Below are 15,200 nucleotides of genomic sequence, written 5' to 3' on the forward strand. Positions count from 1 at the left end.
TTGTGTGATCATTTCGTCTGAAGACAAATTTATTGTTATCTTTCTCCCGATTCCCCCACCCCTTTTCTTGCTTTTAAGGAGGGTCGTTTGGAAGAAAGACCGCTGTAATCCAGAAGGTTCTGTCTTGTGTGTCCTATGAAACACAGATTAAGACAATTCCAACTTTGAACACATTCTTTTTTTATTTCCAGGGAATGATGAATTTGCCTTGAAAGAGTTGAAAAAAGGTATTTTTTCTCCTGATGTTCTTTTATTTTCTCTACCACCTGTCGGTAGTTTCAGTGTGCATTGTTCAGATGCAGTTCTTTTCCTCTGGCGTAAAGATGGATTTTAATTTGATTCTCTAAATGGCAGTCCGTAGTCTGCTAATGATCTGTATGTTCACCACAGACGCATTGGGAAGTTTTTAGTTGCCTAGTTTTTATCCATGGTAACATGGTTATCCACCGGCACCATGTTATAGGTAATCCAGTGTATTTCCACAGTGAGAAATCCCAGCACACCAGTGCATGTCAATAAAGAAACCAGTATAACTCCATAGCATTTGATAAATTGAACAACATTGTCCCCACAGCAGGTACTTTATATTTTAGAGTCTTCCAAATGCATGTGGGCCTCTGGTCCATCTGACAGTTCTCAAGCTCCACTAGACCTCGATAAAAAGAGAATCCTGCTGCCGCTTCGGTTCATTGCCCAGGATGACCTTCTCGGTGCGGGTGTGCCAAACCAGGACCTGAAAGAAACCATAAAAAAATCTGAGAACAATGCCAGAGCGTTAACATCAGATATTTGAGGGACCACGAGACCGGTTCATGGAAAACAAAGCAAAGGTACAATAAGGTCAGTCTCGGTTTCAGTCTGATGTCGCATTGGAGATGTTATAGGCTGCTTGTGCGTGAAGGATGCTGGAATGGGATCTCTCGTGATCTCCCTTACCTATTACACATCTTAATTATATCAGGCTGAGCCAATGCAGGGCACGAGCGCTGTTAAAATGGTCGCAACCAAGTGTGACGTGCCAGTTCCCAAACACATGGCACTGTAAATTGGCTTGTTTTGCATAACAAGGCTAATTAAGCATAACTATAAGGGATAAATAAGGTGCAGCTTGAAGCTATAACCTCAGAAGTAACCCGTGAAACGCTGCAGTTGGCCTGCGGTGCTCAATCTCATAAGAAGATGTATTCCATTGGTATGTTTTGTATGGAGTGCACCTCAACATCTCCATACTGTATGTAGGTGTTATGACGCCTTGCTTTATGCAGTTATTTTTGTGGTTGGCTGTTTAGTCTGAAGTTCTGGTATATGGCGAACTGGAAATATAATTGGTTTGTGGGTACTTTCTGGTTTTATAAGATGAAGTAATAATACACGAATAATTATACTCATGTGCTTTTTTTGCTTTCAAGTAATAAGTCCTTGAATATTTAATGGTGATAATGTAAAAGCTACAACTCTGCGTGCTACGGTTTAAAGCAGTGATGTAAGACCCAGTGTGGATGTGTATAAAAGCTATTCCGTGAGCTCTTGTTATTGTAGATGAATACTTGGAAGAGGTTATTAAAATTTAAACTTCATACTTTTTGAACAAATCTTAGAGCACTTTATCTATTTATCAATGAGAATGAGACCTCTGGCCCATTCTGCAAAATCAGAGTTGAAAACATCTTAAAGAAATTTGTTTTTCCAGAATTAATTGTTTTATGTAAGCAAATTGTATATCAAACATTTCTAGTAATTGTGAAGTAAATTTTCATATTGTAATTTCAGAAAGTTTTGGAATATTCTTCCTCTTCTAAAATATTGTCACTACGGAAACACAATAATATATTATTTAAGAAAAGGGATTATGTTTACATATTAAGATTTTGTTTATATCTACTTTTCAGTTTAAAAAAAATGTTCACATGTAAATCATTAACTATATAAACACATTTTAACAATATTTGTAGTTTGTTAGATTACTTTATCTCACTACCGAAATGTTTTTTGCCAATACTGAAACAACCAGTGGTATGTTTCGGTCGTGACTGTTTTGGATGTGACAATTTTCTTTTTGAGCCTAGCTCAAAGATGCTAATTAGAACATGGTTAGCAAGTACAGTTCTGAACAGACGAACACACACAAAAACTAAATTTCATGTATTAACGCCCAAAAAAGTTTGCTTAATTGCAGAAAAAGGATGTTTGGTAGTGACGTTCCTTAAAGTTGCACACAGATTTTTACCTCTTGAACACATTTACTACAAAATGATAAGACACATCATGTAGCTTATTTCAGAGAGGGACACCGTACTGATGAAAATCCAAGATGACATTTTTTTACAAAGTTTAATCATTTAAAAATGAAATATAAAATTAGTATTTTTTGAACTTCACTTTTTTATATCAAAATGATATTTTAGGAAACAACAATGGAAAGAAAATGCAAATAAATTTGTATATTTTTCATTAGTTTAAAATGTAGGGGTTTGGGTGCGGGACACCCAATTGAAAGTACCCAATTAATGTTGATTTAATATCTATTAAGCTTACTGATATTATAAATATTATTGTGGGTTTCAATAGATAATAGAAGGATCATAGTAAACAACTAGGACTTGAATGTGTTTTAATGTGATTTATTGATGTGGGTCAGCAGTTTGCACAGAATCTGTCGTATGACCCTGTATAGAAATTCAAGAGCAGAAATATTTTGATATAATTCTGTCACCATTTACTTTTTTGCAGAAAACAAAAGACGATACTTTGATGAATATTGGTAACCGAACAATGGTGGTCCCGATTGACTTGCATTGTTTTTGTGTACATAACAGAAGTGAATGAGAGGACCAATGGTTTTTGGTTACCAACATATATACAATAACAACAATATAATTTGTGTTTTCCAGAAGAAACAAAGCCATAGAGTTTCATATCAAGAGGGCAAGTAAATGATAACAGTTTTTGTGTGAACTATCCCTTTAAACAGATTCTCAGTTGACCCCTTTTCTAGCCTTATTTCAGTTTTTCTTTCTGACTTTCACCCTCTGTGTTTCTGTCCTCCTTGTCACATACATTCAGTCTGATTACTCAGCACATGAACCCCTGATCCAATGGCTGCCCTTCATTCTCAAGTGCATGCTGGGAGTCGGCCATATCGGCCTGCCCCAGGCTTGGTCACAGTCATCCACAAGGGAGCATCAAGAACGCTTGCTTAAATGTGACCTTTCTTAAAATTCTCTCTGGCTGTGCTCCACTTGGCCAGACGCCCTCTCACGCCTGTGTGTGTTAAGATGATGAGGAAGAAGTGACCAAGGGGTCAAGGTTAGGCTGGTTAGCATTGCTCCGTAATCCCCTGCTTGTAAAGGCCGTAACTGCACCATCTGGTTTAAAAAAATCATTCTCCTTATAGGTTTGCTTAAACTTAGCTGTGTATTCTGATGAAATAATTGTAAAGTGGTGTAATTGTTCTCAGAACTTTGTTTTACCAGTTACCTAGTAGCTCTTAAAGGGATCGTTCACCCAAAGACGAAAAAACTATTTTCATTGTTTATTCTACCCTCTTGACTTTGTAAACCTGTATGGCTTTCTTTGTTCTGCTGACAACACAAAAGAAGATATCATCTGTATGAAGAATATTGGGTCTTTGACTTCCATTGGTTTTGTGTCCATACATTAGAAGAACATGTGATGCATACCAATATAAACTCTTGTTCATAAATTAATGAACAGCAGCTACGCTAATCCCTACCACAGATTATGCCGGCTAAATTAGGACCACCTGGTTTCATCCTCCTGTGAGATCCTGCAGACCTACAGAGGAAACCCACCAGTACAAGCTGATTGTCACGTGCCATCCTCATGCGAGAACTTTTTAACTTTGTGCCGTCCTCCTGAGAGATGTGAATTGAATTGATCATCCCAGCTCCAGACTAGTCCATCTCCGTCAACAGCAAGGATGGACCCTTGTTATTAAAATACTAAAACAAGCTTTTGTTTATTTTTGTCTTTCTTCCTGTATAGCTGCATTACAACAATGCAACATTGTGAAAAGTGCTATATCAGTAAAAATGTATTGAATTGAAAGTCAGTGGGGACCAACAGTTTCCGGTCACCAACATTGTTCATTGTTCATAATATCTTCTTTTGTGTTCTGCAGAAGAAAGAAAGGTTTGACATGACGAGACTGAGTAAATGACAGAATTTTCTTTTAGGTGAAGTATCCCTTAAATGTATGAAATGTGCATTCTTGTATTTCCACCATCAATTCAACACTGCCATGATCTAAGTTCCTGCAGAACCAGATTAAGTCATCACTTTTACATTTACAACTATTGTTTACTTCCATAATGCCCCTTAAATACAAATATAAAATTTAATATTGAACAGAGGCACAAAAATGAATATGGTGTATTAAACCCCCACTTTGAAGGTTGCTGCCACACAATTGTGCTGCAGGAGTGAAGCCACACTCTCTGAAGTGTGTTTACAATGCACATTATTATGTAGCAAGATGACACATAGCTCATTGGATGCTGTTAGAAGCGTGTCCTGCTTTCGCTGGTGTGGGTGATTAGTGAAATTGTCAGTCCTGCTAATAGTCACTATTAATAACCCAGCGCAGCTACCATTAGGGTAATTGGGTGATAATGATGATGGCAGTCGCCATGATGTGCTGTACGGTAGAAAAGAGCATTTTGACACATAAGGTGAGCAGGCTGAAGAGGTTTGGGTTCAGTGAGATTCCAGCACCTGAGATAATGGGCCATGGATGAATTGTACAAGCTTTTAGAGTCCGAAAAGGTCCAAATAAACAGAAATGTGTTCTTCAATTGCCTGCACTTTCAGTGTTATTACTGCATCCACTTTTGCTATATTGACACCAATTTAAGAAAAAAGTAGAGGTAAAAAAGCAACATTTTTGAAGTTGCACCAAATGCTTGAGTTGAGTCACAACGTTCAGCAGAAGCGAAAGAGTTGAGGCACTGCAAACTTTTCATCATTTTATTATTGAAAATACAAAGATAATATCTGTTACATGCGTGTTGTTTTTGAACTGGGTTTAAAAAAAAATATATATATATATGTGCTATATATTCTACATTAAAAGTATTACAGCGCTACCAGGACCCTTGCAACCTTTGTGTAGTTGTTATAGGAAGTTATAATCAACATTTTATTATAAAGCAAAATGCAGGCTTATCTACTGACCTGGGTACAGTTGCGTGCCTTTGGTTCCAAATCCTCAACCTTAGTGATCTGTTTAAGAAAGTCCGACTCCTGCATCCCTGGTTTTGCTCCTCTCCTCTTAAACAGGGCATGAGGGTTTGAAAGGATAACCTGCATATTCACTGCAAAACCTGCCAAAGGTAAGAGAATGTATTTGTACAATGGCACTGTAAAATGAAACTTTTTGGTCTTAAAGAGTACAGCAGGTGCTCCGCTTTGGTGACACACATATTTTCAGATCTACTGCCCTCAGTTCACCTCAAGGTACTCAATAGGGCCACTCAGTGTGAGCTAGTTTGGTACCAAATGTTGGTTCAGATGTATTAATAAACTTATTTTAGTAATATTATTATTAACCCCAAAATTTGATAAAAGGACAAGTTTTATATTTTTCCTATAGTAAGGTTGAGTTTTTTTATTCTGAACTAGATTTATCCAATATACACTGTAAAAAAATGCAAAATGTTCTCCTACAAAGATAAGTAACCTCAACATATTTTTAGTTAAAGGAGTAATTATTGTTTTGCATATACTGAACAAAATAAGCCTAAACATGTTTCTAATAAAGTAATAAATAATTTTGTTGTTTTAATAATTCTCAAGTTTTTGGCCAAAATATGTACAAAACTTTGAACAAACAAAATGTCAAGAGTTTGTAAGTTCCCTAAGATGCATTGCAGCATGTTCAATTCTGTGTTTCTTATCGGTTTCTCTTAAAAGATTAATTCATTATTCTTGCTGGCTTAATATATGCTTAAATTGTGTTGTTACTGTTAGTTATCTGTTGTGTTTAGTTTTTTGATGGTTTTTGAGGTTTGTGTGTTTGATTGTTAAGTTGTAAGTGCATGACACAATGCCAATTTCAGTAAAAATGCACTCAACACTAACTATTAAACAGTTATAAGATTAAAGTTTTGATCTGTTTGAGGCAGAAAGTATGACCAATTGTAGTAAAACACTAGCCAAATATATATTTATAAACAATCAATCTATATTCTTTATTTATGTGCAGCCAACAAAAAATATTCTGTTCTGTTGTCTTTAGGTAATCTTGACTGTTGACTCAACTATTTCTTTACAGTGTATCCATCAAACAGTTGTAAAAAGGGAAGTTTTGCCTGTAGTGCTTTAAAAATACAACTGGACTATAATTTATGCGTTTTCTCGTGAGATCAGGTTAAACCCGTCCCTCAGCTGCATGTGGGTAGAAGGAATATTTCACCCTCTCATTTCCATGTCTCTCCAAGATACGATCACGGTGCCCTAACAGGAGAAGGACTTCAAATTTCACTGCAGGGAATATAACCCTATGTTGCCGGCTTTTTATCCTGGTACAGGCTGTTTTCTAGGACGCCTAAAACCACCTGGGCTTCCCTCAAATCCACAGAGGCGAACTCACGACAGTAATGCAATGTACATCTGAGCTCTAGCTAACTGTGTCCTTCTGTAGTTACAACATTTCTCGCTTCAGATCAACATGGATACTGTCAAGGTTTAATAGCTGAAAACCAGCCAGTTTCCTTTTGATCCATTTCTTTTTTCATAAATGACTTTTTTTGTCTTATGATGTAACTGTAAGAGTATTGGGGGATTACACATGGGGAATGATGTAAGGACTTGTTCGACATGGCCTTGAAACAGCCGGAGGTGTTTTGGTGTTGGACCAACAGCTCTCCAGGGACGGGGTGAGTGAGAGGAATAAACAACATTTCAAGTCTATTCCGTGGCTACCGCTATGTCATCCATCTTCGCCACTTGCTAATTTACTCTTCTCTATTTTCTTAATGATTTATGTTTTTATCAGTTTAAGACTTTTCATAAAGACTGTACATTTTAATCCTGCACATTTTTGTCTTCCGGTCGTGTCTGGGCCCCCTCACACTTGTGGAAAGGTAAGTGTTTCTCACACACACATTAATCTCTGTGTACACCGCAAATGAAGCTTTTAGTTTCAGTTTATTAACATGAATACGTTTACACCCCCCCCTCCACCTAATGCGCAAAACTGAGCTATTGTGTGTTAAAAGGGTTCCATGTTAAGACAAGCACTTGAGCTCCTCTTCAGGTAAAGAGCAGTGCTTGAAAGCAATGAGAGGCGGTTCAGGACCTCCTCTCCGCTATTGTGTTTGCTCTCGGAAGAAGGCGTACTGCTGGAATACTAAATATCCTCATTGTTCGCTTCTTTTGTTCAGAGTGAAGTGTAGTGGAACGGGCGGATTTATGAACCTTAAACAGCTTGTAGAGTTGCACGTTTAGTCTGGGGTAGGGATGTGAGAAAGCATGCTTGTTTTTGTGAGGAGAGATGTTTTCAATGACAGCTAAAGCTTGACAATGAATACATTATCTCCGATTTATGATATTATGGGTGAGCAAGTGAGAAGAACGCAAGCTATGGGATGGAGCGATGGAGGGGATACAGTGTTTTAGAATGGAGAAAAGAAGATGGAGATCAGATGAGAGGGAGATAATATCACCTCTTGTTATTAGTGTTTCGTGAAGAGCCTAACATCCGGAGGCAGGCCTGGACTCTAGGGAATCAGGGATGCTTTAACTTCCTCTGCAACTCAATTTCTGACGTTGCATTCATTCCCCCGAGCGGCATTCGATCCATTATGATGTTTCCGACCTGTCAGCATGTTCTCACCCCCCACCCTCTTTAATGCATTGCCTGAGAGCTCACGTTTGCTAAAATGTGGAAAAAAAATTGCTGAATTTAGCTTCCGCAAAGGTAGTTTTTGCCAATTACAGGGAGCACAGTGCGCCTAGTGCCCAACACCTTATTTTTTTCCTGTAATCATAGGGTTCATCTTTGCCTGGCAGATATACTGTGAAAGGGATGTTTTTTGACACAAAATGGCAAATGTGTACGTTTTAGGAAACTTGTTTGATCCAAGTCGATACTTTTAAATATTATTCTATTAAGTGAGTGGTTTAAAATGTACATACGTTATCTTTAATTTAGAAGAGATGTATGGACTGAGTTTGCAACCTATAACATATAACGATCAAAGCTTCCGTACTTTTTATGTATCAATTTAAAATAAAACAAGATTTTGTTGTTCATCTATTTGAGAGTATTCCATTTTATGGCCCTCTCTCCTCAAACGCTGATTTACAAACTGCTTTCGGCAACATATTTTTGTCTTTTTAAACATCTTCATCAAGTTCAGAAAAGTATCAACATGACTAAACTTCACATAAAATATATAAGCTGCTTCCCACTCATCTGATGTTATGCTTATCCGCAACACATGGTATCATGTGGGCAGAGTTGTTTCTACACCCAGGAGAAGATGGACAGAGTGATGAGTGGGGGAGTTCAATATCTTAATACGATTAGATAAAAGTGAGAAGTCCTGTGATGTAATTTGAAGACATAGTGTTCTGGCTAATGCCACTCAAATACCTTCAAGACATTTACATTAATGGTGGTAATGTAATGGTTTTGAACTTTAAAAATGTCTTCACCAGTTTAGTTGATGGAAGCTCATCTAGGTTCCTGTATCTCAACTGGTAGAGCATGGTGCTTGAAGTGCAAAGGCTCATGAGTTTGATTATAAACACTAGGTAAATTGAAAATATGACATGAACACTACATTATTATTTTAAATAAAATTCATTTTATGATCTAATTTTAATTTACTAATATTGATGACACTCATATGTCCACTGAGGTTTTACTGTACTATATGTATTAACCTAATAATGAGCAAGCAAATTATTATTTGCAGTTTGGGTACTTCAACAATGTACTGTGGAAAAACAGTGTTGATACTTTGTGCAAGAGAGATCTTAGTGGTGTCTTACCAGCCATATCAATTGCAAATGGTCTGTCGGCCCTCCAGCCAGTGTACCATCCAACCACTTTCCCATTCTCTACAAGAGGACGCTCATACCTCCGGCCTCCAACGAGTCCCACTGGCCACACCGCCACTCTTCTGGTGGATCGCATCTAAACGGAAGCAAAGACATGTTACAGTATTGTATTGTAGAGTATTGTAGTATTATAGAGAAAATGCACGCAGCATGGCCTATTATAAAGTCTTGGCTCATTTTCAGTACAAAATAAATCCATCCAGCTGCAAACTGCTGGACACAGCACACAATGCTTTGAGTTTTATAAACACCATCACATCTGAATGAAACACCCATCAAAGGCATAGTCTGTCATTTTCTACAAGACAGTATTTTCCTTTCAAACTTCTAAACAGCATACCGGTTTTTAGACAAGGTATAAAAACTACGAACAGGACCTCTGGATAATTTCTCAGAGAAATGGCCAGAGTAGCTTTTGAAAGTTTAATGGTTGTGCTATTTATGTAAGTGCTGTATGCAGGAGTGTGACGTGTCTGTGGCTGTCGGCCATAAGCTTTGGAAATGCTTTGAAGCCGTGTCTGGGCCCCTTAGCTGTGTGTTTCTAATGCCTAATCTGCTTCTTCTCTTGCAGGGACCGGGACTTTTTTCAATGGCACTGTTTTCATAATTCTGCTCCTGAATGTGAGATTCAAAGGAAAATTCAAAGAAGTCTCATAGCGAAAGGATGTCATCTGCAGCTGTCGGTCGACAATACCACAACAAGGGTGACAGGCACAGCTATCAAATGCAATGTCATACACACTGTTCTTTGTCAGAAACACCAGACGATTGGAAAAAAGAAAAACCTGTAGGTTCTGCCGCTTGTCCTTTTTTTTGCCATAGCCTATTAAGTATAATGTGACCTTGCAGGCTTTTGAACACACAGTAAAAACAGGGACATTCATGCTGTTCGCCACAGCTTCAGCTGGAGACCATGGAAAAATGCTTGTCTAGCGTGCAAAGTTTTTTGTGTGACCCACACATATTCCTGCAGGGACAATCTGGCCCTGTCTTGACAAGACGGTGTAGAGAAATTACAGTTGTAGTGGAGGAATGTGTTTAAAATCTTTGGGGAGGAAATATCACTTTTGACAACAAAACATGAAATGCTTCATTAACCGTTCAGAAAATGTAACCAGTTACTTTTCTGGAGTATGATAAGTCAGGGTTCAAATTGAGGGGGGGGGGGTGTCTAGAGCAGACCCCGGACCCCTCATAAGGTCTCAAATAAGAAACTGGGGGGGGGGGTTATTTCATAAAAATATTTTTTGTTTTTGGTCTAGTTTTACTCAAATAATCATCCTAAAACACGATTGTCCGTTATTTGTTTAAACTTAATAAGACGCCAATTAAATGACATATTTATCTGAAAAATCTAAAGGGTCTACCACTAAAGGGACATACAGGTGGTGGAAAAAATAAGAAAGGGAGCGAAAATATTTTAAATTTTTTGCGTTTTCACAAGAATATTTTTATTTCCCCCAGAAAACATTTCCCAGAGATTATTTTGCAGTACCTTCTGCAAACATGAGCTCCCACATTGACGAGAAGGCTCTCGCCAAAGGAATGACATTAGTTTTTCTTATTCTGCATTGGTTCAAATGGATTCATTTTACATACTTGATCTACATTATCAGTAGATAAATCACGTTCAAATTTCTAAACATTTCTACGCTTTTTTAATGGTTTGGCAGAACTGTACAGACAGCCACAATTGACTTTGACGCGATCCTCATCCTCACTCGTTCCATTTAATTATTTTATTAATATTCCAATAATGGAAACAGCACTGCATTATAATAATATACAGAAAAGGACAAGAAATCATCTCTCCCTCATGTGGTTTCTCTTTTAATGGCTTATTAACATTTTAAGGGCATTTATGCGTCTAATGTGGTTAAATTACTGTGCCCCAAACTATCATGTGATTTATGTAGCCTACTGGAAGCTCCGTCCATTTTATTTTAGGGCTGGTTATGGGACCCCCAAGAACTTCGACACAATTCGAAAACTGAAATAAGTTACTTGAGAACAATAACGCCACATGATCTATACAGTATGTGCTCTAAAACAGAATTAAAATGTATATAATCTTTAGCCAGTAGTCTGATACACTACACACTTTGTTTCTGTTCAAGCTGGAACTAGCGGGGAGTTTTATTATGTTCTTGAATGTTATAATTGCATGTGTGGAGCAGGGCATCCTTCCTGCAGCTTTGGTTTCAGTCAGGAAATAATCATTCCCATGTCATAGGTATTGAATTGTTAATCAACTAATTAATTCAAATGTGTTTTGCTAATTAAAAAAACTGCACTGAGTGTCTCTCATCAGTGGGGTTCAAGCATCAATACTCAAGAATCTGTGGACAAAGCTGACTTGGTTCCTGCCTTCAGCACCAATCAATCTGGTGGGCAATTCTAACAGGGCGGGATGGTGGGTCACCAAGCTTCGGTATCTTCTATGGTTTTAAAGGAATTACAGTACCATATCCTTTTTTATGGGGATACATTTACATTTGAATACATTTGAATTGTTGATGGCGTGGCGTCAGTTCCATAAACTTGTGTTTATGAACTCACATCTCTTTAAAGGTCCAGTCAGTGTGTAATCTTTTGAAGGATCTATTGACAAAAAGGTTATATAATAAACATTACTGTGTTCAGTTGTAAAGACCTTACATAATGTGTTAAGTTTTTATTACCTTAGAATGAGCTATTTCTAAAAACACCGCGGGTCTCCTTATACATTAAATTCTCCAAGTTGTTTCTACAGTATAGCCCTAAAAGGACAAACTGCTCTACAGAGCATGTATCGTAAATACGTTATCTCCTTCGAGAAAAGAAGGGAAAACACGACTACATCCTAGTTCTGTGTCAACCACAGTAGTGCTTCGAAAGGGACGGGGAAGGTGGAGTCAGCCGTTGGTTTGCAATTTGCAACTTAACAGCTTGATTCCGCTTAAATCTCCACATTGCTTCCTTTAAAGATTCACCCGAAAATATCATTTGTCATTTGTAAGTCAAGCTTTTTGGGGGGTCTGCCTAATAAATACAAGTAAATGTTTTTCCCTGTGTCATTAATATTTGTCATTATCAAACACTTGTAAATGACAGAGCTGTCGGTGTTAAGCTGTGTAACGTGTTTTTCTTCAGTAGAGCAGGGGTGATCATTCCTCTGACAGTGCTCTACCCCTTAAGGGCTATTCCGTGTTCATCCACACGTCCAACTGTGTTCTGGAGAATGTAGCGGGAAACGAGGGAGAGATGCACAAAGCAAGCATTGATGAAATGAGGAACGGAGAAAGAGGGCCAAAGAAATGAGGCCGGTCCTCTCAGTTCAGACATGAGGTACCAAAGAGTAGAATCATCGAGAAGATAAATCAGACAATAATTTTCAAGGCTTCTGTGTTATGGCAAACATATACTGGTACTAAAGTATGGCTTTTGTATACATCTCCTTCCGACCAAGGGCGACCCATTGATGTGCAAAATGATCAACCATAGTTTGTTTTTGCTTATATGGAATGGGGATAGTTGAAATGCATTTCACATTTGTCGTAAATGTTTTTGTACCATTACATGTCACACTGTTGTGCAACTTAAGATATTGAGGAGTACAGTGGAGGACACTTCCCCAGTGTCAAACTGGTAGTCATTTTTAATAATAAAATGTTAGAGCTATACATCATTTGCATATATTGAGTTCTCATTACGAAGTGCCTCAACCTCAGAATAACGTCTACTACCTTTGCAAACGTTGGCAAATGAGTTCTTCCTCAGCATTTACATTTATGCATTTAGCAGACACTTTTTATTCAGATGGACTTACAAAAAGGATTAAATCGATGAAGCATGGTTCACGTTTAGGAGGCAATAATATAACATGTGTTTTTGTGGAAGAGAGACAGTATGGATGCATAAACTGCCAAGACTATTCAGGTTAGTCAGCTCATTTCTTTCTTCAAGACTGGTCATAAAATACAAAACAGAAAATATAATGGTTATATAATAAATATTTTATCCTAAAGAAATCGAAATGGTGTAAAATTCGTAAGATCTAAAAAAGCTCAACCTATGCAGAGTGTAAAATGGAGAGTCACCTCCCTCTATTATGAGTTTTGTCTGTCCTTCACAGACAACCGTTTATGTAGACAAATCCTAATTTCCCAGCTGTCAGGTCACTCTGGCATTTCTATGTGATTCCCACCACCTTAAACTGGGTTAATTCACTCTGCTTGACTACACAGTATACTGGGTTGCCTTCATTTAGGTGCAGAAACCACTGTGTTTTTCGTAAAAGAAATACTGAAGATGACACATGGAATGTCCGCAGGGTCTTTACCTGCTTTCAAGAATAGAGTATCACTTAAACAGGTTCTCAGGGCAAATCATCTGCGCTTAGTCACTTTCATCCATATAACATCCACTCATTTAGTATCAAATCTCCACAAGTCCTATTTATACAGTAACCTATTACAAAAGTGAAAGAAGAAGGGTAGATACTAAATTTCTAGTTCTCATTTTCCTTTATTGGAAATATGATGTTTTTGTGTAAGAGTGGTGCTTATGAATACTGCATGAATGCTCACAGAGTAATAAACCATGTGTGCCACGCGTTCTCCAAATCTGAGGCACAATTTGCATTTTTGAATTTGCAGTACTTGTATTACTGTATTATCACTACTAAGTAGCTACTGACAATGTTTTACTTTTTAGTTACCAAGTGCATGGCTCTACTTTACCTTGTTGCTTTTGTAGTCCAATACTGTATCACACTCTCAGTCTCTGTTAGGCTACGTGTGTATAGTGTAGTGTAAAAAAAGTCGCGTTTACCTCTTCAAATAACTCAAGGCTGTAAGTGTTATCATCATCCGCAAAGAAAACGACTCCTTTATCTTTGGAGGTGCGATGTCCCCTGAGCCAGCCGAGCGCCGCGTTCCTCTGCTCGGTAGCCCTGGGCATCCCCTTCCGTTTGAACCTGCGCGGGGTGAACACGTTCAGATGGGTGTACCGCAGCCCGGATCGGGCGAGGAACCGTGAAACCAGCTCCGTTTTAGAGTTTGAGTCTTCCACCACGATCCAGTGGAACTGCGGGACCTGGCGAAACGTGTTGGCCAGGCGGGTGAGCTCCGCTTTCTGCACCGCTCGGCTGTAAGTGGGAGTGATGGCATAAATGACCGGGGGAGATGTGCTATTACTCCCGGCCCGCCTGCTGCTGCTGACGCTGCTGGTTCGAGTCGTCCTGGCGTCTTGCCGCTGCTGGACGTTTCCCAGCCGAGAGAAATAGAAGCTGGCCGTGTTGCGAACAGACGATCGTTTTGTGTCGATGTCGATCACGATGATCACTATCAAGATCCACGGGAGAAGGATGAAAAAGCGACTGTAGAAGATGGATTTCATTGTGTCTAAAGAAACAGCGCTGCTTAATCTGCAGAATTAACAATCCACCACAAACAGAGCAATGTATTAGAGCACATTTAAGCACTGCGCGGTAGATCCATTATTGTAAAATTACTTTCAAACGCATTTACCTAAAAAGGATCATTTTGAAACTTCTTTTAAAACAGATCCGTAACATAATCTGCGGTCCTCGCAGTCCACGAGCGTTTTAACTTTACATTCCCGTGCCGATCCTAAGCGCGATGTTGCGATCCCATCCGTGAGATGATGCTCCTCAAACAGGGATTCATCAGCACACCACGCTCCTCCAAAGATTACAACAGGTCATTGTTTTCGTTACGTGCGTAGCCATGGAAGGTGTAGTCACTGTATTAATTATAAAATAAATCGGATGCTGAAGGTCCGACAGACGCTGGCGCGCTCCGTAGAGATGAGGAAGACGCGGAGACTTCAAACTGAGACTTCACCCTCCCCGCTTGCGCAATGGCAAAGAGGAGAGGAGAGAGTGATATCTAGTGTGATTTTTCATTCTTTAGTCATTATATTTACTTAACAACATATGGAATCTGCTCAGACAAGTGTTTGTATAAAGGGTCCAGATTGTCAAACACTTTAGATTAGTATTAAATACATACAATTATATTCATTTCTTTGTGGGGGTTTCTCAACATATAGCTTTCAAATCGGTTTCTTTTAGGGAAAATTTTATTTGAGCTTCTGGCTGATGCTAGCCT

General features: G+C 38.5%; 1 protein-coding gene across 1 annotated transcript; it reads right to left on the bottom strand.

The window, feature by feature from the left end:
* Nucleotides 1–2: 2 nt before the first annotated feature.
* On the bottom strand, nt 3–14,951 carry b3gat2 (beta-1,3-glucuronyltransferase 2 (glucuronosyltransferase S)). Its single transcript, XM_079473047.1, has 4 exons — nt 13,900–14,951; nt 9,019–9,163; nt 5,194–5,342; nt 3–733 (listed from the first exon to the last, which is right to left on the bottom strand). Exons 1-4 carry the CDS (start codon nt 14,464–14,466, stop codon nt 647–649), a joined length of 948 nt encoding a protein of 315 aa, XP_079329173.1. The 5' UTR covers nt 14,467–14,951; the 3' UTR covers nt 3–646.
* Nucleotides 14,952–15,200: the final 249 nt, after the last annotated feature.

This window comes from Barbatula barbatula (genome assembly GCF_947034865.1).
Source record: "Barbatula barbatula genome assembly, chromosome: 14".
Taxonomy (NCBI): Eukaryota; Metazoa; Chordata; class Actinopteri; order Cypriniformes; family Nemacheilidae; genus Barbatula; species Barbatula barbatula.

Bases quoted from the DNA above. Each gene is read 5' to 3' on its own strand.
- b3gat2 (XM_079473047.1), bottom strand. From the start codon at position 14,466: ATGAAATCCATCTTCTACAGTCGCTTTTTCATCCTTCTCCCGTGGATC. The intron at 5,343-9,018 runs GTAAGACACCAC...TACCTTTGGCAG, and splicing joins ATTTGCAATTGATATGGCTG to GTTTTGCAGTGAATATGCAG. The intron at 734-5,193 runs GTCAGTAGATAA...GGTTTCTTTCAG, and splicing joins AGGCACGCAACTGTACCCAG to GTCCTGGTTTGGCACACCCG.